General features: G+C 39.6%; 1 protein-coding gene across 3 annotated transcripts in view; it reads left to right on the top strand.

Moving 5' to 3' along the window:
* The window catches only part of Sf3b3 (splicing factor 3b subunit 3), a 258,058-nt gene that overhangs the window by 101,032 nt on the left and 130,597 nt on the right, over positions 1-26,429 (top strand). Inside the window, exons 9-11 of one of the 3 annotated variants that reach the window (XM_067137902.2) lie at positions 1,206-1,361; positions 6,781-6,826; positions 7,261-7,545. In XM_067137902.2, the coding sequence (XP_066994003.1) occupies positions 1,206-1,361; positions 6,781-6,826; positions 7,261-7,273 (215 nt within the window). In that variant the 3' untranslated portion in view covers positions 7,274-7,545. Of the gene's footprint in view, positions 1-1,205; positions 1,362-6,780; positions 6,827-7,260; positions 7,546-26,429 lie in introns of those variants that run through there. The other 2 variants (XM_067137904.2, XM_067137901.2) reach the window with 2 other exon arrangements.

Genomic DNA, 26,429 nt, shown 5'->3' on the forward strand with positions numbered 1-26,429 from the left:
TACGTGGCCTCGGATGAGTCCCGTATCGTTATTTTTCGTCACTACCTCCCCGTGCCTGGAGTGGGTAATTTGCGCACCTGCTGCCTTCTTTGGATGTGGTAGCCGTTTCTCAGGCTCCCTCTCCGGAATCCAACCCTGATTCCCCGTTATCCGTTACAGCCATGGTAGGTGCAGAACCTACCATTGACGGTTGATAAAGCAGACATTTGAAAGATGCGTCGCCGGGACGAGTTATTCAGAGTCACGAAGGCAAACGGACCAGACAAGCCGACCGATCGATTTTGATCTAATAAAAGCGTCCCTTCCACTTCTGGTCGGGACTGTGCTTGCATGTATTAGCTCTAGAATTACCGCAGTTATCCCAGTAAAGTGGTACGATCTAAGGAACCATTTAACGAGCCATTCGCGGTTTCACCTTAATCGTATATGATAATATTAAAATACTAAATATATGTTACTTAAGGAAGAGCAGTTTAGATTCCTGCCTGAAAGCTCGGCGACTATACAGTGCCCTGAGGGAAGTGCTGTAAACCTGTTGGGCAATACACCTGGTGGGGGGGGGGGGTGGTGGCGGGAAGTAAACATCTAGCCCTGGACATGATGTAGACGCGTTGCAAGTATGAACATTTGACGAAACTCCTTCAGTCTTCAAGTAGAGCTGTCGAAATGCGCTCTGTCTCTTTCCAATTAATTGATGTGGACACTCTCTGCTTCATGATTTCAATTCTCTAAACAATACCACGCGAATGCGATGCTAAGATGGTCCCTTATGCGACTTCACAGCCTATCGCTTTTCGGCTTCCTCAAATTACTGCGATGACTGGACGTTAACACTAAGATCCGCAAGAATGCCGTAGCCGTCCTTTCGTGAGATACAGTTTCTTGAAAAACGCGTGATCGAGGATTTAGCGTTGATGGGACTGAAATTTCTGAACGGTTATACGGGAAATCGTTTCTTCGAGGAACGGATAATACAGGATTTTTGTGTGATTTAATTAGGATGCTCGCGGGACCATGTCATTTGAACGGATAATACGGGAAAACGTAGTTTCCAGGAACGTATAATAGAGGTTCTACTGTACTTACCTTTATAAGAAAGATAAGTTTGGTTTTGTTTTAAATACACTGCAGTGTAAATATACCTTATTCCTAGGGGTTTTGTATAATTTAGTCAAGCTAGCTAATTGTCATCTCATTATTTCCAGCTAATGAAGATACACCTCAATTGTATATGCTTTGTGGTCGTGGACCTCGTTCTTCTGTGAGAGTACTGAGGCACGGGTTGGAAGTTTCGGAAATGGCAGTGTCAGAATTGCCTGGCAACCCAAATGCTGTTTGGACCGTCAAAAGAAGGGCTGATGGTTGGTGGATCTTTTATTATAAATTTTGTTCTAGTGAATTGTAGACCTGTGTTGTGAATGGGAATTTAAAAAAATAGTTTTGACATTTTATGTGTGTAGCTAAATTGCTCCAAGGCTTTGCTTTTTAATGATATTTATGTTTTAGTAGGTAACTTTAGTTCAGAAGGTATAACATTGGGCGCTTCCTTTCGCTATACTGGATTGAACGCAACGTACAGCCTTCAGGCTTCCAATCGCTTGTTGACAGCTTGCAGGATCCTAAGCTGTAATTGTTGACCTCCAGGTGGTGTATTGTATTCAAAGCAGTAGCTCTGGGAAATGCTCAAAGTTATACCTCCTAAATTATAAATTATGTTAATCATTCTTCTGAGCTTTCCCTCCTTGTGTATAGCAATTACCATGACTAGAAAAGTACTTTTCTTTAGTAATATATCAGAAATCTATTTGTAATTGCTCTTACTAAAGTAACGAAACCTACTAATTTGATGACTGTTGCACTAAATTTTTGTTGCACTGACCAATATAGTTCAATTTCAAGCAGAACGTTACAATCCTGTTGATGTCTGTAATATTGTGTTAAATGGGGTCATTTTGTGTTAAGTTTTCAAGTGTCTTGATCTGGACACAATTCAAGTAACAAAATAGCATAGAGTACTGATTTGCAAGGTGCAAACTATTATTTCAGTAATGTCTAACTTCTATGTTGTAAATATATTTAAGTACATTCGGAAGACTACAGCTGGTGTAAATTTTCCGTTCAGTGAAGAGATGAAGTTTCCCGAATGAAGTGGCTGGTAGGGATGCATTGATGACAGGGTGTGATAAGTTAAACAGGAATGGTGTTTTAATTTTTATGAATTGTACGTGAATTACCTCAGGAATATATTGTAGCAACAATGTACACAGTTTGATGTAGAGAAAGACTAACACAGGGGACCGAAGATCTAGGAAGGCGCTCTTCTAGAAGCAACCTTGTCTCCTATGCCGTTACCTTGTACTGTGCTATGCTTGTTCCCTGGATCCAACTTAATCAAATAGTTACTGGACACAAGGGGCTGGTTGGTTATACTTTCTGTTAAGGAACCTACTTCACCACCAAGCAGTGCTGTTTTACTTCAGTGGAATATGAGATATTAGGTTGTTAAAATGAGTCCTCCCGGCAAGATCACTCCACTGTGTTCTGTTGTGACAGAAGTACCACATTTCTCTAACTCAAAGACTTTCTTCTCAGAATTGCATGTAAGAAAACCAAGGGTCGTCGTGCCAGTAGTCTTCCGTGATCCACTCTATCAAATGCTTTAGGCAGGTCAATTGCGATACAGTCCATTTGACTTCCTGAATCCAAGATATCTGCTATATCTTGCTGGAATCCTACAAGTTGAGCTTCAGTGGAATAACCTTTCCTAAAACCGAACCGCCTTCTGTCGAACCAGTTATTAATTTTGCAAACATGTCTTTTATAATCAGAAAGAAAGCATTCCCAGAGCTTGCACACAATACATGTCAAACTTACTGGCCTGTAATTTTCAGCTTTATGTCCATCACCCTTTCCTTTATTCACAGGGTCTACTACAGCAACTCTCCTTCGACCAAGCAATAAACAAATAAGTAGTTTTTATGTGAATAAGCACCACATATTAAAAAAAAATTAATTTGACACACGAAAATGGGGTGCAGGTTTTATTTACGTCAAGGTTGCCAACAGGCTCCTGGCTCACCTAGTTTTCGATGCTGAGGGTACATTTATGCTTTGTGCAACTGTAGATGGAAGAAAACTGTCCCCATACGTCATATTTGAACGGATTACATTTCAGACTTTTAATTCTAAACTGACTTAACATTTTTTAAAATAGTACCATATTTTACAGTGTAATTTAAATTTAAAATTTCTCCGTGTCACGATAGAACGAGTCTTCCAGAACGTGCATGGGTAGCTTTCCGCTCTTTCACTCACTTTGGTGTGTGTCTAGTGTGCTTCATAGTTGAAAATAGAGTGAAATTTTAATCGTTGTGTTCCAAGTTTTAAGGGATGCCACAATATCACGTAGCAGGCAGTTCACGGAAAAGCAGAATCCGTGAAAACTGGCGAGGGTTGGCATTTCTGAATTACAAGATGGCTGTTAATTAAAAATCATATGATTGGAAGTCCAATTTGTATATTACAAAGACTTCGAATAATCGAGGTTTTACTGTGTCGAAAAAACATCAGATTTCGCCGGTTTGTCTGTTTCAAGTGTTTACATTGCACGAAAAGAATTATCCACCACCGGTTGTATTACTGTCCAGTAGAAAGAGACCACGTGTGAGACTGAGAAGTGTTTGACATGGAGTGTGACGAACTTGTAAGGCGGTTTCCTATCTTCGACTGCACAGACAGAAGTATGAAGTGCGATGATGCCAGTTTGTCTACTCATAACAGCACGAAAGTGTAAACAGTTTTTCATCCAGTTATATCTTTAATTCCAAAGCGATGGCCTATATTTTGTGCGGGGTTAAAACTTTCCTGAAAGTGCAAACTAATTTTTAACATTAAACTCCGAGAAAGTGTTGAGGGAAAGTTTCAATGCCGTAGGATATTCGCAGTTTTTATACGTATCAAATATTCTTGTACTCGGAACATTTTTATTGAAATCATAAAGGTCCTTCACCGGCTTCTTCCTTTAGGATTCTTCCCTGGTGACCTGAACACTGCATTATGTTTATTTCCGTTGCTGTTTTATCCTCTCTACTGTTCGTAGACCGATACCACATTCGAGTGCTGTCTTATGACGAATGGCAATATCGCGTTCCTCACCTTTCCCGCCACTGAACGCCTGCTGCTGCATGCTTTCAAAGCACAATAATATTCTCTAAATACTATTTCCCTTGCCTGTTGATGCAATACTTGTTTTTTTCCCTTCCTGGATCCATCGTACACACGCAAGTAATTCCCTAAATTCGTTGCTTGTGATATCTACAAATGAAACTCAAAACATTCACTCGTAGCCCGCACAAACAGGCACCTCTTACTGGAAGGATTCTATTGGCACAGTGGAAGACTCGTCATACTACAAAGCGCGCGAATGTTACTGCGCAACCCTCTTCAAACAGTCTTCCCGGCTGCGTTCTACTCTTGTGATGCAAGAGACAACGAATCTTCCCATCTTTAGGGAATCGAGCCTATTGCAAGTTCAGATTAATGAAATACTTGTCACGTAAGTATGCTTACATGCTCATTTTCATGGAAAATATATTTCATAGCAGTGATATTTGTGTAAAGACCACGTGGACCTCGCGGAGTGATACGGAATATTTTTTTATGCCTACATTACTCTTTTGATGGAGTCCGGCTCCATTGGTGAATGTGTAGCGCAGTGGCCTTTGGTCACAGCAGTCCCAGGTTTGATTCCTGGCAACGTAGTGAATTTTAACCATCATTGGTTAATATCGCTGGCACGCAGGCTGGGTGTATGTGTAGTCTTCATTATCATTTCATCCTCATCATGATGCGCAGTTCGCCTACAGGCGTCAAATCAAAATAACTGCACCTGGCGAGCTTAACATGTCCTCAGACACTCCCGGCACTAAAAGCCATACGCCATTTCATTTCTTTTGATAGAGGGAATTTTAGTTCATTTCATTTTTTTTTTTTCAAAATGAGCCTTCCTAAAATGAGCGCGAGGGCATTATTCAACGGCGAGAATTATTCAGGTAAATACAGTACTTCAGATATGATACTATATCCCAACCCATTGTCTTTAGTATATCCCCAGAATCTGCAGAATGAGATCAAAACGAGCGATTGCAAGATCGATCATGGACTCTCGGGGACCAGGTGCGCAGAAAATTTCATTCGAATTGGAATAGCAAGGACGACCCTTAAAATTCTTAGAAAGGCCATGGTTACTCAGTGGCAGAATTATGAGTCGACTGTACATGTGTGTGTTCATTCTTCAGCCCTAAGGCTGGTTGGATTGTCCACAACTCTCATAGCAGTCATACATGGCCTAGGCATCATTGAAGGGGCATACTAGGGAAATGAGTGTAGTTTTCCGTTGCTTTCCTCATGGAGCCAAATCAGTCTGCCAAGCCCACTGAAATGCTTGTATCAACCGACCCTACGAGCAACATTTTCACAGCATTCATAGCAGGGACTGGCTGCATAAGGAATGGTTATTAATCGCGCAGAAACCGGGCGAGTTGGCCATGCGTGTAGAGGCGCGCGGCTGTGAGCTTGCATCCGGGAGATAGTAGGTTCGAATCCCACTATCGGCAGCCCTGAAAATGGTTTTCCCTGGTTTCCCATTTTCACACCAGGCAAATGCTGGGGCTGTACCTTAATTAAGGCCACGGCCGCTTCCTTCCAACTCCTAGGCCTTTCCTATCCCATCGTCGCCATAAGACCTATCTGTGTCGGTGCGACGTAAAGCCCCTAGCAAAAAAAAATCGCACAGAAATAGTGTTCAGTGGTCTACATTGTGAAATTGTGAAGACAATGGTAGTCTAACTGCCTTCTGTACAAGAAAAGCATTCAGTGGATCGCAACAAGGACGTTTTAAAGAAGTCAAACATGAAATTGAGAGGTATGTGCACGAAAAACGCAAGGTCAAAATGGCAGTAACATGAGATAGGATATGAATGTGGGCTCGAAAAGAATAATTCCCTGAACTTTAAAGGGCAATATCAGATACCTTTAATGAAAATTATTAAGCAAGTAGAAAGGATTTACATGATATTTGTGTGTGTTTATTTTTTCTCAAATTAAATATGAAATTTGTTACACATAAAATTGATTTCACAAAGGACATTTTAAGCATGTTTTAATTTTCTTGAAGGCAAAAGTGGGGGTTGTCTTGCATTCAGGGTCTTCTTGGATTTTTAGAAATACAGTAACTTGGTTGGTCCCTTTGGGTTTTTACGGCTATTGCATTAGGAGTTTTAATTATTGAGTAACTCAGAAGGTCCGGGACAAACCCAGGATTAGACTAGGGAAAAATCTCTACAATTTGACTTAGTGGGAAAAACACACTACACTAGTTGCATTGTTGAGTTGGGAGGTTTGACTTCAGGGGAACATTAAAGGTGAAATTGTTACAAGCCAGTAATGACTAAATATGTGATGCCATTTTCAGTGACATTGGTCAAAGTAGGATTTGTTAATTTGAGGTTGTGGAAGGACCTCTTTATCATTTTGGTTGCACAAGTATGCCTAAGATATGTAGATTGATATCCTTCAATATGGAAAAGTTGGGTTTTGATTCTGTAGAACTTCCTTTTGCAAGCATGCTTTTCATTCCTGGGAATTTTTCTTAAATATGTTTTTGGTATGATTACTACTACATTTAACATTTTACCATAAGTTTTAATTTCTTTGAATACGTTAATGATAAAGCTGGTGAATTTGATGCTCTATCAAAACACCAGTTTGTTTCTCTTTCAGACCTTGAAGGAGCTCTAGGAAGAATTGGGTGGACATTGAAGAGAAGGTGAGAGAATTCTTAGTTCCTTTAGTTCAGATTTTTTATTGGTTTGTTCAGGTTTATTTGTAGCAGTTATTGGTATACATGTCTGTATAAATGGCCTAATTTGACTATTTTAATTTTTCCACCAGTTGATACTGGCTCTAATCTGAATGTTTTGTTGTGGCATTTTACAATGTTTTCCAAATGTTGCCCTACAGAGATATTCATTCTTATGCTCTTTGCTGAAACAGTTCCTATGTAATATCTGGTAAGGTCAAGAACACTTTCCATTAGTGTAACCTTCATTTAATACAGTCGAAACTGTGTGTTTGCCAGTATTTACCTTTATCACTATGTAATTGGAGTATGTCCCGTTTTATAGAGATGTTATTACATCATTTTATTATTGAGACCGTATTGTATTCATTTTCTATAAATGTACGTGATTGGCCAAGCAGGGTAAGGATCTGAAAAGTGACCATAAGCGTTGCTCATCCTCCAGTGGAAGAAGAAAAGTACTTGCCTGGGCATGAGAACAGTTTTGAGAGAACCAATGAACTCAGAATTTCAATTCACGTCTTCTCATATTCATTGTTTCTTTCATAAAGCAAAATGTTTGTGTACCAGCAAATCAACATAGAAGAAAATTACAGTAGATGACTTTACTACATATATGTCTTAAAATCACTTAAATATCCTGTATTAATAATCTCAGCTAATTTTGAGTTATAGATTCAGAATTAAATCTCGAAATATTTTGATAAATCTAATCCGTCATTCTTTTTTACATGATGTTGCACCTAACCTATGTAACCTTGTTCAACGTACTTTATGCTATGTAAAATATAATTTTTAGTTCTGAAAAAGAGCTCAAAAAGTGTAATAATGTGCATAATGAACATTATGGTACTGATTCTCATTGAAGTTGCAATATAATAAGGAACCCTATATGGGTATTAATACAACCTAGCTCAGGTAGAGTATTATTTCTTTCTCTTGTTATTGGTCCTTAAGACTGATTTGATGTAGTTCGTGCTGTGCTAAATTTTCATTTCTACCAAACTACTTCATTTACTCTTACCTCTCATATTCATACCTTGGTCAACCCCTGCAGTTTTTGCTGCCTCCACTTCCCTCAAAACTAAAGAAGTCCTGGGTGCCACTTCTCATAATGTTTTGCATTGATCCCGTGCTCATATTCTGGAAGATCTACTTAAGGTAGCTGGAGAAATGTTATCTTGTATTGTTCAGCACAAGTTCAGCAGGTGTTCATAATTCCAGAAGGCTGGCTTAGAATGTGCCATTGTCAGGCATCTCAAGAAAAGCATCTCTGAATGCAGCTACTGGTGAGGTGATTAATCTTTTCCGGTGCTCTTTAAGGCATCCTGTCGTACGACAACTGAAACGCTCTTGGAACAGTACCTACGATGCAGAGACTAGAGAATGCTGTGGCAGATCGAACATTGAACATATCTTCACTTCAAATATTGAACAGTGCACTAGCCAGTCATCCTTTGCTGTTAGTTGTGTAGACTTCAAAAAAGTGTCCTACAGTATCCACCATGAATCTCTGGCAGATTCTGTGCATCAAGCAGTATTTATCAACATTTCATGAACTCAAAAATCTGTTCGCTGGTTTGGAGACTGATAATGACGGTATGGGCTTGTAGATTACCTCCACATCCTTTCCGTGTTTTTACTGGACTGCATCGTGTGATGAGGAAAGGACTAAACCAGCAGATGCAGGCATTGGTCAGAGGAAAACTACCTAGCAGATGCAGATTTTGGATGTTTGCTCTGCTTGAATACTAACCAAAACAGTGGATGATCAGCTGAGGAAAATCCCTGAGATGAAATCCTCAGAGTTTAAATCCTGAGGTTTGATTAATTTTGGGTTAGTATAAATAACGCAGATTTAGATTGTGAACATGCTATTTCAAGAATTTGCCTTCCATCTTAGTGTTGTAACATTGCCTTATGAGCTTGCACGAGAAAAGTTTAATATTTTGTACAAGTTTCATAGTATTAAACAAAATTTGTTTCCACTGAAAGTTACGACAGCCTCGATTACTAAGGTCAGTTGTGATGGTTCTGGCAGGCAAGTGAACACTGTTTGCACTCGAAATACAGTAGACGTCCGCTATTGAGAGTACAGCATATAACGAGAACCCTGTCATAACAGCAGTTCTTTTATGTCCCTTCAAAATCCTTATATTAAACTGTGTATTTATCTTCGATTACAGCGAGAGCCTTATCACTGACTCATCCATTATTACGACCTATTTTGCCAATACGTATGCATCCAGCCATTATATTGCATGCAATCGATCACCTTCAGTATAGTTTCCTCGCTCTGTCCACTACCAAGCTCTCGTAGACATTCGACAGCGATTACATAAAATAACTTCATGGTCGTTATCGCACTTAAACAGATTCACAACTACAGTATTTACTCGTGTATTAGATCCCCCCTGGCTTTTAGTGATGAAAAAAAATTATCGCTTTTAAGACCCCCCCAACGTAATTCCTCAGAACGATGACGATTCCGCTTCGAACCGGGTACAAGTCTTAGGCTGATGACACACGGAGCGGTTTTTGCAGAGTCGGCAGCCGCGTCGGCCGCCGCCTGTGATTGATACACAGAGCGGTTTTTGCCGACTGTGACGAAACCACTGCCTGCTCGAACTGCATCTAAAATGACTGCTTATAAGCAGTCATCGGGTGCGTATCGAGCAGGCAGTGGACAAAACACATTAGTGAGCGTGACGATAGGTGAGGAAGCTAGCTAAAATTACCGAAAAATAAAGGATTGTTATTATTCTCATTCCAAAAGTCTACTTACTCTATATGTCCTTTTACGTGTATATTATTGAATTTCAAAGATACTTCATGATATCTAATACAAGAATACCTACCAATGATGCAATCGCCGCGTAAATTCAGCCACGCCCGACTAGAGCGAAGCATCAAGTCGGCCGTGATTCAGCTGAATGTATTAAATCTATGGCGCTAGAGCGCGCACAAAGTCTTCAAAACGTTCGCTGCACCGCCAGCTACACTACAGGCCGAGTCGGCAAATCTGCCGCCTGTCGGCGAACACCGCTCTGTTTCATCCCATCTGATACAATAGAAACATGCGGCGACTCGGCTGCCGACTCGGCGAAAACCGCTCCGTGTGTCATCAGCCTAACTGCAGCTCTGATATTGCTCAGATTTGTGAATAGTTTCGTCCGTACGACCTACGCAATGAAAACATGTCGAATCCATGCGGTACATCTGTGTTTCATAATAAATGTCTGCCTTCGTAGCGTAGTTCTACTGCAGCTGCACAGACGAATAGGCCTAGCTTTGTGTCAACCCGCGCATTGCAAGCATGCATCAGTCATGCTATGTCTGTGTTTTGTAGTTAATGTCTGCCAGTGTAACGGTTAGCACAATTAGTTGCTGTTTTCGGGGGTCTGACTTTGATTCCCGCTACCGTACTGCCAGAGTTTTACGAATGGCAGGAAGGTTGATATGCGGTAAAAGCAGTACAGGGAACTCCCTCCACTGGGGAAGTGTCTAAAAAGAGCTGTACCACCTTGGGATGAGGAAACGAGTTTACTTTGGTTGAGAAATATTCGCGGTTGTTGCTATTTATATAGCAGGTGAGATAATTAACAAAGTGGTTGTTAAATATCTCATAACTCGGGCCAATATAGGTATATATTTGGAGAGAAGTAAGTTTAAAACGTGATAAAAACTATCCAATTAAAACTATTGTTTTACTTGCCAACGTACCTAACAAATAATAATTTTATGTCCCCACGTACTTTAAACTATTTTTGGAGACTCCAAACAAAACATACTAATGTATGCGTTAATAAAAGATGATCAAGGGTTATGAAGAGGCAACAAACGTACAAAATTAAACACATGTAGATATCCATAAATACGGTATATTTTCCTGTTATTTTTAATTTTCTCCGTTGAACTTTTGGCACTATCAGAGCGATAATATACCTGACCTAAACATTGTGGTCTGTCTTATCTCGTGGATAGCTGTTTAAGGAAATCCTGTTCTGATAAATGTAGGGAACCAGCATGATATATACTTAAAAATAGGGGTCTGTATAACAACAGCCCCAGTTATCGAAAGAATGTTTCTAGTTACTATGTATTACATTTGGAACTACAACTCGTAACATACGCTAGTTAACAGTTCATGGTTTGGCATATCTTCTACAGCCCGGCTTTATTCGGGAAGAGTGGCTTCTGCTACTTATACACCAACTGGGAATATCAGAGACCATTTGGAAATAGATTTACACTGTTTGGACTTTATAGTCGGGGGCGAAATTATTTTTAAAAAATTCGAAAAGACGGGACCTCGTATGCTCTTGTTTTCAGTGCATGGCTCAAAGAGAATGAATCATGGCTGACGCGACTGATGAGAGAGAGAGCACTGGAGATGTCGCTTGGAATGCCGGCACGCCGGTAGAAAGCCAGGGAAGTTGGCGGCGCAAGGCAATAATTCAAATGAAAGCAGTGATCGGTTTACTATAGAGTAGGCCTACTGCTGAACTGGAAGACAAAATAATGACTGGCCATTAAGTTCTTTGGTATAAATATTTAATTATATGATAACATGATACCCTTATCCCTTTCTTCTACGGGATTGAGTCTGAAGCGAGATGAATCATCGTAGACAGTTTTTACAGCCATATACCCTTCTTGACGTCAGCCTCACCAGAGGAATGAATGAGATGTAACGAATGACGTGATATGAGTAACTGAAACTGACTTTTATGTACCGTAGGCCTAAAAGTCGTGTTCACCATTTTTTGTCCTTTTACGTTTAGAAATACTGCCTTCCGACGAAAATGGCCAGTATAACTTAAATACGTTCTCATCATCGTTGACCAACTCCAGTTTCCAAGGTGTGGTATACGAGCCCCTTCCATTTTGTTCTGTCCATGAACCATTCTTCGTTCACAATCCGCTCCCAATCTTGACCTCTCTACATCCTTCTTCACTAAGTCTGTCCATGTCTCTTTCCCCTGATTTCTCTTTCATACTCCTTTCTTGCAGACCTGTTGGCACTCATTCTTCTTACATTACTGAACCACTTCAGTCTTGCCTTTTGGATCTTCTGGAGTAAGGAATCTTCTGACTTTTTCATACCTGTTTTATCCCTCCTGGTCTTCTGGATCATTGCGCGTAGGAACTTCATTTCTGCTCCTTGGAGTTTAGAGTCTTCCTTTCTTGTTAGAATGTAGCGGTTTCCAGGCTATATGTGATGATAGGGGTATGGTATGATTTATGCAGTGTAATCTTGGTTTTGAGTGGTACATTCTAAGTTTGTTAAATAATAGTATAGAATGTTTACACATACAATTTATAGCTCTTTATAACCTAGAAGTCATGTGTTCGCTGCACAACATTTTGAGGTTATCGCATATTGGACCCTCCTTTATTTTTGGCTATAAAAGTGTGAAAAAGGGGGTCTGATACGCGAGTAAATACGGTAGATATTTTTTATTATCCACCTTGTCATTACAGTAGTTGCTCAAGGCAACTTATTACTTTATAGCGGTACATGATTTGTATTTATGTAACATCTTCAGCCACACAACACATTATGGATGGAGGTTATTTTTTTAAGGACACTTTCTCTTAAAGGCATTGTAAACTTCGTCAGTGTATTCATTTTTTCATCTAAACTGAGTTATTATGTGGCTGCAGATGTTACAAAAGTACAAAATATGTAGCACTATTAACTGTGTCGACAAGGTGGATAATTATAAAATCTAGTTTTGAACTCGAAGGCTATGTCGGAGTCGATTAGGACAACGTGTTTTCGTAATAAATACGTAAATAAAATGGTCGATAGTAGTTACCTTGTTAGAAGGCTAAGTAACTATCGCTTAATTTTAATGCTTTACACTGAAATTAAGAATAGGATACATCTCAAGATTTAGCAGAGCACATCACTGATTTCAGAGGTTAGATTTATCTTCTAGTGTCTAGTTAAATGTTGGTAAGGCTATTCCCATGTAATTTGTAGCAAGAAGGTTATCGCTTAGTAACTCAAAATAAAGCGATGAACCTGTGGGTATTGCATATTCTTACCATTATATATTTAATCAGACTTCAATATCAAAATATAATTCATCTCCTATGTAAATACAAACGATGCAACAAACATTATACTGTATCTATAGGTTCAATTCTCTTGCAGAGTGTACTTACGAAGAACTTGCAAAATACTCGTGAGCTTTTTGTGTTAGACTGTTTGCGTGGTCACCAGATGGAAGAGACTATTGGAAACATGAAAACCGATCTGGCAGTGATTCCTAGTGGAATGGGATGGGTACATCAACTCTTGGATCTTTCAATAAATAAACCATTCGAGGACAGTGGGCAAAAACTTCACTGCTAGATGGGAGAAAGTATGCACAAACTTTCTTCAGTAGGCTAGATTTAGAAACCACCTATGGAACTCCTTTGTGAATGGATATTGCACGCTCGGGACATGATATCCTTGAAGATGATTGAAATGAGCTTCAAGAAAATGGGGGCGTCGAATTCGTTAGGTGGGACTGAAACTTCTTGCGGAGAGATGAGAGGTGAAAACAGTAGCAGAAATTTTGCCTGCAGTGCTGGTAGTGAATTCGAAGATGGTAGCCTGTAAAAGGTAAGACGTCTCTATTTTACTGTTACATCATTAGGTACGTACGTGGATTGTACTTTTATTATTTATTTTTACTTGCCGGGCTGAGTGGCTCAGGCGGTTAAGGTGCAGGCCTTCTGACTCCAACTTAGCAGGTTCAATCCTGGCTCAGTCCGGTGGTATTTGAAGGTGCTCAAATACGTTAGCCTCGTGTCGGTAGATTTGCTGGCATGTGAAAGAACTCCTGCGGGACTAAGTTCCGGCACCTCGGCGTCTCCGAAAACCGTAAGAGTAGTTAGTGGGACGTAAAACAAATAACATTTTAAAAAAATAATTATTTTTACTTACGGTCGTGTTGTTGGTTTGTAATGGGAAGAAAATTTTCCACTGTCGCTACTCCAAACCAGTGTCCAACTTAATGTACTCTGTTTGACTTTTCAGAAAGAACTTGCATTGTAATTTTTATACCAACTGCCTGCAACTGCAAATGAGTTGAACCTATGTATGTGTAGCTTATTTGATGTATCCTTTGAATGTACATAAATAGTAAATTTTTTAAATAGTCGAAACTGGTTAAGGCGTCCCTTTCTGGCGCATGTTTTTTTTACGCCATTCCAATGTCCTATATGCTAAAGATTATTCCAATGTCCCAAGCCATGTCCTATATGCTAAAGAAACCTGTGTAGCACATTTACGTCACTCTTTAGTACGTCTGTAACTCCCACCGTAAGAAATTTAAATGTTTTCCCTTGATGTTTTACTATGTTGGTGTTTTTAAAATGCATTATTTATTTTGTTTATTCATTATAATAATTATAGTAATTACAATTGTTGTGAACGCTTGTTTCTGTGTTTCCATCGTCATAATTTTTCTGTTCAAACCTAACCGTAAATCTAGCAGGAAGATTGTTTAATTCTTTTAGCACCCTTTTTTGACGTTACTTCTTTTGGTTCCCACAAAAGCGTCCACACCAGTTTTGGCTCTATCAGAATTCCTGGAATAATTCATGCATCCGAAGTTAATTCTGCAAGAAAATGCTATTGTGTGTGTGCGCGCGCGCAGGTGCGCACACGTGCACACACACATAAGGACCTTCAGACAACAGCTAGGCAAAGTATCATTGCAACTAAATAGCATTATGTACTGAAGATGAATGTGTGGAAAAAGTTTGTGTGATTCATGTTTTATGCACTGTGGTATCTCCTGCATTGGGTGCTTTCTACATATGCAGGTCGTCAGATCAGTGCAAAAGTGATTGGATGGTACTGCATCGTTGGAACTAGGCTGTTTGTCTTGATTCCTGGTTTAATATCCTACAATTGCTTGTATAATGTATTGTTTGTAGAATTGTGTGAAAAATTTGCTGTGTGAAGTTACTATGTGCTAAGTGTTTTCCAGCATTATAACTCTGGCCAAATCCAAAATGAGCCTGAATGACTTAAGTGATCCCAGAAATGGGTGCGACAAAGTGAAGAAAGGATAGTGTAACCCTGGTTTTGCGTGACCTCGCTTTGGTGTAAATCTGCTTTAAAAGGAAGAAATTTTTAGCCCCTAAAATTATTCTGTAAGAGCATTGCAATTTCATATTCGCTTTAACGCAATTCACAATAGGGCAAAACTTGTATTTACTGCTAAGGAAATGTTTAAATTCTCAAGTATTCACTTCTATCCCTTTTGGTTAAGGGGCATTAAGAACTTATGAAAAAGACATAATTAGCTTGCTAAGAATGATTCAAGGCAGTAGAGGAATTTACCAGAGTGTGGGCACTTGGGGCTAAAGCTAACATTAGACTCGGATGCACATCTGACCGCAACCGCTGTGGTAGAAGAGAAGCCCCGTTTTTATGACTGTCATTATAACCTTCGAAAATTCCTGTATTAATCTGTGCAGTATCCTTCAGTTACAGTGAGAATCCTTTTACTGATTCATCCATTGTAACTGGAGAATTCGGTGTGTTAACCTACCATACACACAACTCCAGTGTTTATATTGAATACGATAAACTCTCCACCACACCCAGTCCTAACGCACACAAAATACATACTTCATGGACTGGTTTGAACAGGCTAGAGACTGCCAGAAACTGAATTCGTGCGTCTTAAACTTTTGAAAGGAAGTAGAAAATGGCATACCTTCAATAAAAGATAGGGATCACAAGAATAGGGTTTATTAACATGACATGAAATTCAAATGAATATGCAAACAGCAAAAGAAGTAGGGGATACATAGAAAAAGGTAATCACGTTTACAGACGTAAAGAATATTATACACGGTCATGTTTTTTTCTTTTTAAGCACATAATTCTGCTTTACAACAGACACGTTGCATAATATGATAACAATTGTGATCAAAATATATTTCATGGTAAAAATTAACTCTTGTCGCAAATCATTCCTTTCACCAAACATTACTTTAGAAGGCCACACAAAACATTTGATAATGCTAGACTTGAACTCTAGTCATACATTCAAAGAGGCAAGCAAAACAATTGCAGTAGAAGTCCGCTATTGCGAGTACGGCATATAACGAGAATCCCGATATACTGACAATGTTTTCTTGTCCCATCAAAATCCCTATATTAAACTGTGTATTATCTTTCGGTTACAGCGAGAGCCCTATCACAGACGCATCCGTTATTACGGGCGATGAAGCGCGCACGATTTTTCTGTTGCCGATATTCATGCACCCCAGCGGTTATATTGCATGTAATCGTTCATCTCCAGTATCGTTTTCTAGTTATGTCCACTGGCAAGTTCTTTCGTCGACATTTGAAGGCGATGTCAGAGTCGGAGTAGTTACCTTGTTAGAAATAAAGGCTAACGATCACTTAATTTTAATACTATGTTCTAAAGTAAAATAAGAATATAACTTCTCCCTCAAGATACAGTGGTGTGCAGAACTATTTTCGGAGGATAGGTTTTGTATTTCCGCGTTGTGTTAAATTTCAGAAAGGCTGTTCCCGTGTAAATTTATAGTGAAAATGTAATCAGTATTAGACAGGCTGCTTGATATAGGTTCGTTCATGGTAAACCCAGGTTAGGTGATGCCGTTCGAAGCAGGAAAATGGAAATCTTCGCCACAGGCCTCTGGAGTGATGCTTTTACTTAAGAATGAAACTGTATAGGCGTGTTCAGACTGTTGGGATTAGAAAACGTGCTAATGAGTAGGCTGCTGCGTAGAAAACATTCGGGAAAATGTTTAAAACAAACTGATCGCTATTTCGTATCGATTTTAATGTGTTTCTGTGCGAGTTTGGTATCTTTCCCGACTTGGGGAAATCATGTATAACGTAAGAAGTTGAACCGAAGCAGTTTTGTATTCACCGACAAAAATGTCAAAATCAAGCACAAACTACAGTACGGTGTGTAGATACCTGATTGTTTTATTGCTGTCGCTGGCAAGTAATGTATGATAGTACAAGTTACGTTATTACAGGCAAAGATCTCTAGAACAGGTGTTTAACGTTAGAAATTAAAAATTAATTGGGTTCTTCCGTATATACGTATAATGCTAGCGAAAGAGCAACAGCACCTGGATTCTTTCAAAGAATATGTATTAAATGAATACAAAATTAGTTATAAATTGTAATCTTTTATAAATTGTTTGAGAAAATTGGTGCTAGATTACATTAGCAGGATGATAAACACAAAATTAAGTTGTACGTTATAATGAATCTTCTTGCACTTTCCCCAAATCCTAGAAGGGTTGTCAGTTCAAATTCTTGCACAAATGGCCTTGACCCTGTTTTGCAACCAGATGCCCATGTACAGCAGGCTGTTTGGAGGGATGTATTCACTATTTTTTCTTTTTTGTGTGATTTATTGTGTTGTGCATATGTTGAGGTGTGTATTAGGGCAAACTCAGTCGTGAGTAAGAGTTGATTAGGGGCAGTTAAATAAAAATGCCTGATCCGGGATAGAATTGAACACAGGCATTGACATTGACCATTCAGCCAAGCAGATATGCAGTATATTAAACAGGAAAGCTACTAGAAATTAAATTACAATGAATGTAAATTGCATTTCGGGAAGTTAATGTAAGTAGGGCTGTTTCTTAACACATGTTCTTTAGTATGGTGATACAATTGTATGTACACTGCACTGCACAGAAATTGGCCTGCAAGGAAATTTTTTTATACAGTCTCTAAACTCAAGGTATGAATAGCTGGTGGCTGAAGAGACGATACTTGGAATCCTGCCTCCTGCACATTATGAACGTTTTATTTTAAACATACCTTCTGCGACTGCCAATTTTTGTACAGTTGAGTGTGCCCGTCATGGTCATTGAGGACAAAATGTGGTTGTTGTAAACAATATATGATGCTGTTATGGTGCCTTTTATTATTTTAAGAAACTTTGAATTGATGGAGAGATGATGATGGAAGTAAAACAGGGCAGATGAGCAATAAGTGTCATTGGGCCAATTGCAGAAACGATGGCTAGTTTTAAGCCTTAGACAAAGTCTACCTAAATATCTGTTGTGATCTATTGCATAAACGTTCAGCCACTGTTTAACTAGACGTTGCTCATAGTTTCAATCTTGGTTTGAAAATGGGAATAGAAGTATCTTCGGTGAAACTCTTTACTTGTTGCAACCAATGGAATTCGTCAGTGCACTCGCCAGATGTTAGTCAGCTGTCGTTTTCCTAGTCATTACACAAATATGGCTAAACATGAGCATGAGAATAATGCTTTCAGTAGAAATGAAATCTCGTAACATTAGGATTAAAGATACACACCATTGTATAAGGAAGAGTAGCTTTGATTGTAGTGTTACAGTTAATGTAATCTAAATAGCATTGGTGAAGGAAAGATGAAACTATAACATTGTGTAACCAGAAGAGTTGTATATGCCATATAGATGCAGCTTGCATTCTCGAAATTGTAGGTTCGAAACTAACAGCTGCACCGAAGAATTTTCCCCAGAGCCGATCACCTTAGATATCAGGCCCCTTTAAACAAGCAAAGAATTTTCTGTAGTTCTCCCATTTGTACACAAGGCAAATAATGGGCTGTTATGGTGACAGCTCTTCCTTTCCTGGCTTTGCCTTTTCCTACCTCACAGCGACGTTTTACGCCAAAAAACCCACACACACACAAAACCTATGTTGTCACTATTACCTGTGTTTACATAGGAGTGAACATATAATTTAATGCATCCTGGTTGATGTGACAGCCCTCTGATGTTCAAAAATCTCAAAGTCTAACTATGGCTGCCAGATTGCAAAGACGTTATTTATTACGTAGGCACTGTCTAAAGTGAAGTTCTTCCGGCCATGTTTATTAACTGCCGAGGATTCTGTTTAACCTCAAATTTTGGGAGTGAATTCCAATCAGAGATTATGTACCATAAAACATATACAGTTGAACCAAGATTATACGTTCCCGGAAACGTTTTCTCGTATTATTCGTTCAAATTAAGTTGTCCCGCGAGCATCCTAATTAAACAACGTTGTAAAAATCTCGCATTATCCGTTCCTCGATGAAATGATTTCCCTGATCAACCGTCCAGAAATTTCAGTCCTATCAACACTAAATTTTCAATCATGCATTTTTCAAGAAACTGTATCTCACAAAAGGACGGCTACAGCATACTTATGGACCTTGGTGCTAACGTCCAGTCATTCCGCTAATTTGGGAAAGTACTGTACTGGAAAAACAGTGGCATACAGGACCATCTTAGCATCGCATTCGGGAATCCTAAAACGGTGTGTTTCATAAAATGTTCGTACTTCCAAAACTTCTACATTATGTGCAGGGTTAGATGTTTATTTTTGAACTTTTTCCAAATGTATCACTGAACAGATTTCCCTCAGGGCAGTGAATAGTCAGTGGGCTTTCTGACAGGAATCGAAACTGATCCTTCTTATGTAACACAAATGTAGTGTATTTTGTAATTATCGTATGTGATGGGGTCATTGATACAAGAACAGATGATGCACCTTACATAAAGCCATGGAAGGTTTCTGGATTGCCTATTACTGTTTTCGTCCTGATGTAAAACTGGGAATTTCACGTTTTTGTGTTAAAATGTTATAAAAACGGCAGCCGTATTATTTGCGCACCTTACATTTAAAAACTTTGTATAATTTCGCACTCGTACCGACTTGTACAACGAGCGCACTTTCCAGCCGAGTTCAGGGTCGTGAATAATTGTAATTTCGGAAGTGTTAATGATATTTTTTCCTCTTTCTGATTTGATTGTGATTAGTGACGGCCAGAATTGAATATAATGCATTCGAGAACTTCAACATAATCTTCAAAAGTCGATTTAGGCCTTATTTATGCGGTACAAGATTTCCATAAACTAACTATGAACAGTATACCAGTGACCAAATTACAATGGAAGATACAGAAAAACAGGATTTTGCCACCATGTTAAGTGCTTTTGTATCTAATGTGCTTTATTTTGTTAGATTAGAGAATTAAAAACTACTTGTGGTCGGTTGTTGTTAGGCTTGGCGTTACGTCTATTAGATTTTTCGAAGAGTTTGGCTGATCAGACTTGCTGAACTGAAACAAGTTTTCAGAGGAAACTGACGACGTTTCCCCGGTAAAACTGGATGTAAAGTTTCGAGATTTTTTAAGTCGCGTACCGGTAATTGTTTGAAGCCGGCCCTGCGGTCTAACTTGCTTGCGTATCGTGTGGAGGGCCAACCAGGTCAGGCATTTTTACCTGGATATGAGGGCTGGTTCCAGGTTCACTCATTCTACGATTACCTTTAATTGAGGAGCTATTTAATGGTGAGATGGCAACCACGGTCTAGAGACAGGAATAATGGCCGAGAGGATTTGTCACACTGACCACGCGTCACAGGTTGATTTGGTTTAGGGGTGTTTGCAAGATTATAAGTATACACATTTCATTTTTGTGATGTTTATAGCCAAATTGTTGATAGTTCATTCATTCCTGGATTTTCAGTTTTTCCTGTGTGGTACATTTTTTTTTCGTGGTCCCGCCAGAAGCAGAGTTGAGGTTCTACTGTAATTTGTATTAAGACCGAGCTCAATAGCTGCAGTCGCTTAAGTGCGATCAGTATCCAGTAATCGGGAGATACTGGATTTCGAACCCCACTGTCGGCAGCTCTGAAGATGGTTTTCCGTGGTTTCCCATTTTCACACCAGGCAAATGCTGGGGCTGTACCTTAATTAAGGCCACAGCCGCTTCCTTCCCATTCCTAGGCATTTCCTATCCCTTCGTCGCCATAAGACGTGTCGGTGCGATGTAAAGCAAATAGGAAAAAAATCCGTATTTTAAGTCTATTCCAGGAAGCTATCACAGCATTTCATTCGAAATCTGCGCAATGGTACAGTTTAAAAAAAACATTTTGCTTTTCTAGGGATAGTATACCGGAAGAGACTTGTTTGAGTCTCACACGAGGGAAATTCCGGTATACCAACTTGACTACAGTTCTCAGTTCTCGTTAACTGATATGTTGCTGCATTTGGGATGATTTCCCTGGAATAACAAGTCAATTCTGATGTAATTATTATATTAGCTCCCGGATCTAAGGATCACAGGCTCAGTCTTGCAGATTTAGAAGAAAGTTCATGCTGGACGGTTCATGTATACTCGACAGAATTAAACTCCAAATAAGTCGCCCAATAGAAGTTCAGTTTTTGTGAGGAAAAACTGACTCTGGTGCGTCAGCCTCGTGTCGGTAATTTACTGGCATAGAAAAAGGACTAATGAGCATCACACTATCTCTGGAAAGCGGAAAATTAGCGAGCTCAAACATTATTATTACCGTGGTTTATTTCATCTTAAAGTTGTCATATACTCCAGTGTTATGTTGGAAATATGAGGGTTGGGGCAAAAGTCATGGCAACTTTTTTTGAAGACATCAGTCCGGTTGGAGAATTTGATATACAGATGAAAGGACAAGGTGTTAACTACATGTATGGGCAATGAATAGCACTGAAATATCGTAACACACTAATTTATTACGGTAGTATACAGGGCAATATGGCCTTCCCGGTGCAAAAGAATGGCAACACAGTACAAACCTTGGCCTAAAGACCCTCAAAGTAGTCGCCTGCTACTGACACCACATGCTGCCAACGATGTGGGGGTGGGGGTGCTGAATACCATTTGCCTCGGCTTTTGCCGCAGCATGAATGAATCGGGTCATCTGTTGGTGCACAGCATTAGCAATGTCCTCGTGTTGCAAACTACCTACCACATCGTGGCTCCTTATTCTTTCCAATGAGATCAAAGTCACGGTGGGTGCTCCAATTCTGCCCATAAGTCACAGGGAGAAATGTCGGGAGAGTACGGTGGGTGCTCCAATTCTTCCCATCCCCCACATCACAGTAGCTGCCTTACACCCTCTCCTTTATGTGGTTTTGCATTGTCATGCAGGATTATTGCACTGTTCACAAGATTCGGACGTTTCTCCCGAACGCCATGTCGTACCTGTCGAACCAGGAAGTCCCTGTAGAACTGTGCAGTCACTGTTTTGCTATGTGGAACAAAGTGGCAAACAATGACACCTCCGACGTCATATGACATGATCACCATCAATTTGACTGGGGAAGGATTCTGACGGACCTTCTGCCTCCTTGGTGATCCAGCATGTCGCAACTCCGCGGACTGACTTTTCAGTTCTGGTTCGTATGCCCTGGCCCGAAATTCATCGATGGCAATTATTCGTGACAAGAATTCATCGCCGTCCTGTTGCCAGCGTCCAAGGTGGTCGGAGCATTTTGAATAGCTCACCCACATTTGAAATTCCGTCTGCATGTCCTACCCACCGTGATGCGATTTTGGGCAGTTGCAGCTCATTACGCAATATCCTGTGGACAGTGTGTTTCTCAATGCCACTTGCCTTCTCTAACACCAATAGTGTCCATCGTCTGTCTTCATCCAGGAGCTGCTCGATGACAGCACGTGCCACTTCGGTCCGCACATTGACAGGTCATCCCGAACGTTGCTCACCACTGGTTGACACACGTCCTTGCTGAAACTTTTCTACCCACTGTGCCACTATATGGTAGGGCATTCTTCCCAAGGACTTCCACTAATTCACTTGAGACATTCCATCACATTTCTCCCTCAGAATGGCTATTTTGATACAAGCGTGCTGCTCAGCTTAGTCCATCTCGCACGACACACCAACTGACTGATTTCATAGCCCTCGCTGCGCTACTACCAGCTATCACAGAGCCATCTGTTCTGCATACACAGTATGCCTCTAGAACTTCCACCAGACACATACTTTTGTGATCCGATCACATACCTACGAGAGAAAAATAGTTGCCATAAATTTTTCCCCAATCCTCGTAAATCGTCTTAATGTTCCTGTTCAATTCCGTAAACATGCCTGTCAACGCCTCCGATTTACCTGGAAACTTTCCGTATTTAACTCTTGTTCCGATTTTCAGATTTCTGTTTACTTCTTCCTATTTTAGACCAATATAACCTCTAGTACGGCCAATACTTTTCCCTGAGGATAAAGGATAAATTCTTATGTGCTTGTGTAATTTACAAAATCTTTTTATCCAGGGTATTCATTTGATGCTTTATTTCACAATGTTTCTCACTCACCACAACAGCGTGGGCACTGTATACAGCTGGGGATTCGTGGCGACATTCGTCCTGTAAGCGACAGAGGCTAGTGTGCGCTAGGTACTCGGTTAATCGGGATTAAAGAGTGAGTTTGTTTTTGTGTTCGCACACTGTTGGCACCGTTTCTGTGTGCAGTTTTGTTAGAAGTTGTAGGCCACATGTTTTTTCTTGCGTTTCTATGCTTTCCCCCTCTGTCAAAGTTGTATGTTAACAATGTATGGGACATTTTGAATGGTTTTGTATGTGGTAGTTCCCATTTTTAAATGCATAATTTTAATGAGTTGAATGTTTTTAGGGACGGGGTTGTCGGTGACAGTTTCTGGTATTTTCTCTTTATGACTAAAAAATATACCAAACATTACCGCAAAGTGTTCAGAGATACCTGTAAATATTCATTCATGTTGCCGTCTGATAAAATAAAGTACTGTATTTTCTCGCATAATTAACGCCCTTGCATAATTTACGCATCCCAGTATTTTTGGATCCAAAGTGTAGAAAAAGAAATGTTCATGTATTTGATGCACCCACAACTTCGAACATCCATCACACAGCTCCGGATGCGTTTGGAAATAAAGATGTCAACTCTAAGTAGCATCCCTTCTATTGCGAAAGCGGGCATTCCAAATACTGGCCATCGTGCCACTAGTTCAGTGAGAGAATCAGCCCAGAAGTGACTAGTGATGCTCTATTCCAGTCTGATACAAACCTATTTTACGAGTGTTTTGGGTACGGGACATGCTGTGATCTCAATATTGTTTGCTAGTCCATGGTATTTGAGTAATACTGCAACATACAAACTAGCGGTGACCCGAAATGTACGGGAATAGGGCAGCGGGAATCAAGTATTCATTGTCCAAATGCAACATGCGCTACCACTTAACAGACAAGTGCACTTCAAGCGACCAACAAATCTCGCTAAGCATTTCGTGGACCGAAAAGTGGAAAATTTCCGCAAGTACTTGAGCATCTGCTTAAAATAAGATTTTCTTACGCAATGTTGGATAAATAGTTTCTTATGAAATGCTGCATTTTAAAGAATGAGAAAAACCTGCTGGACATAGAATCTGTCTCGGATTTGGAGGTTAGCCGAGGCTTGTTTAATTATACGAAGAGAAATTGACTTTCTCTTCGAACAACTTTATGCCAAAAAGCTGACAGGATTTCAACCATTTCCATGGCTTTGATCTGGAAGCGTAAAGTGAAGGAATATTTGATCTCCCGAATAGGAACCGCAGGTCAAACGCCAATCACTTTCCATATGCCACATTCGAACATTCCATAGGAAAGGAACATACATTGTTATCGTATGCGTTACCGGAGGCAAAAAATGATGTACTGGTACTGCATTGCTTGCTGCAACAGCTGATGGCAGAAAGCTTGCACCTTAAGTTCGAAAACGAAAAGTAATACCTAAAGCAAAATTTCTTAGTGATCCACGCTCTTGTTCATGGATGGACACGCCACTCGTACAAGATTGGATACGAACGGTTTGGGGTAATCTAGCAGGGTCCCTCCTTTGATGCCCAGCCCTTCTCGTGTTGAATAGTTTTCTTTTTTTTGCTGGTATGTCATTATGACATTACATGAATTGTACTTCTATTAGTTCGCGTTTATTTCGCTTCAGGTCGTATTGTCAGCTCGTAACGGGGAGATAATTTTCCAGTGTCGGTTCTTCAAACCCACATGTTGAACTTACCTGATGTACCGGTAACTTACTTGACTTTGCAGAGAAAATCTCATGACAGAATTTTACGCCAAATGACAATAACCGCAAATGAGTTGAACCAATTGTGTTTATATTATATTTGATGTATGTTTCAAATTTAAATGTTGTAAATTATTTTCAAATATCTGAATTCCTTGAATAATTTATGCGTCTGAATATTTTGCCTTGATTTTTTGCCCAAAATTGTAAGTACGCGAGAAAATATGGTTTTGTACATTTTGTTGCGTGTGTTGGTGTGACTTAAATATTATTCGTGTATGTCATACATGAGAATGATAAGGTGCATTTTCTTGTAACCATTTTTGTTTGTTTTTCAAGATTTTAAACTTAATGGTCAATTGGCATTGTAACTGTAGGTAATATGGCTTTTATCCTGACCTTTTTCACCTAGACCATGGTGGAATATATGTAATGGCAACATAGTGTTTTATTCTCCGATTAAATTAATAGTAAAATTTCAAAGATTAGTGAAAAATGGAATGTTGTTTGATTCATGTGATTGATGTTGGCATTATAAGTGCGGAAATTGCCCTAGACGTAAAAGTTAATGAAAATGTTGACTGGATTTGTGAGCAGTGTGCTCGGAATGTTGTAGTTGGCGACGGCGTTGACGAAGCACCGAAAGTAAATGATGAGGAATACAAAAGAGCACCAGAAATTACATACATTCTACGAAAGGACAATGAGGCTCTTAAAGTAGAAAATCAAGAATTGAAAGAAAGACTGTGATCGCTAAAATTCGGTGCTGACCATTCTTAGATTAATATACCGATACCAGTAAAAAACTTGAGCACATGGTATTAAGTAGTTCATGGTTGGCCTACTAAGAAAAAATCTACAACTGAATTTCCAGAAATAATCATCAGAGATAGGTTTTCTGCCGTAAACATTCAATTTTGGAAGGGTGATTGCGTGCATAAAACCAAATCGTAGCCAATCGTTGCCGTGCCGAGGATAAAATTTAGGCCTAGATTTCAGAATCAAGACCCAACTAGGCCTAAAATTAGCAAAGGTAGCTGCGTTTGATAGCCAAGGAAGGGGAATCGCGGGAGTGATAAACGACGAGAATATAGGAGCAACTGGTGAAATATATCCAGGAGTTTCTATCAGTAGTGTCCTAGAAAACATAAAGGAAGCAACTAGGAACTTAGGAGCGGCGATGCGAAGCTTATCGGTGGGACGAACGACGTAGCCAAGAATGTAAGGTCACAACTTAAATATGCGCTAGGAAAGCTGACTCACACTAATGTCTTTGGAGTGTACGTGCCCCACAGGCATGATTTGAATACTCATGTGTGAACATTGAAGTGAACAAGGTCAATACAGATATTCTTAAAATTTGTAAAAATTTTCGTAATACTCTGGTTAATGAATGCAGCAATTTTGAGAGATGCAGACTCTAAGTGCAGCCAGTATCTTGTATTCGGGAAGTATGAGATGTTTATATGTTACTTCCGCATGGTTTTGTTACAGTTTATATGTTTATTGTTTAAGTGATTATGTTATCTCATGTTTACAATTTTGACTTACCCTTCATGAGCACTTGGAAACTAACATTGTACTTTGCATCTTCATGTTCTCTCATTTATTCACACTGATGTAACACCTTGTGTAATATAAATGTCTACATGCTAGCCTATTTCCCACATTTTGGCTGAAGATGACGCCAAACAGCATCGA

Source organism: Anabrus simplex, chromosome 1 (assembly GCF_040414725.1).
Source record: "Anabrus simplex isolate iqAnaSimp1 chromosome 1, ASM4041472v1, whole genome shotgun sequence".
NCBI lineage: Eukaryota > Metazoa > Arthropoda > Insecta > Orthoptera > Tettigoniidae > Anabrus > Anabrus simplex.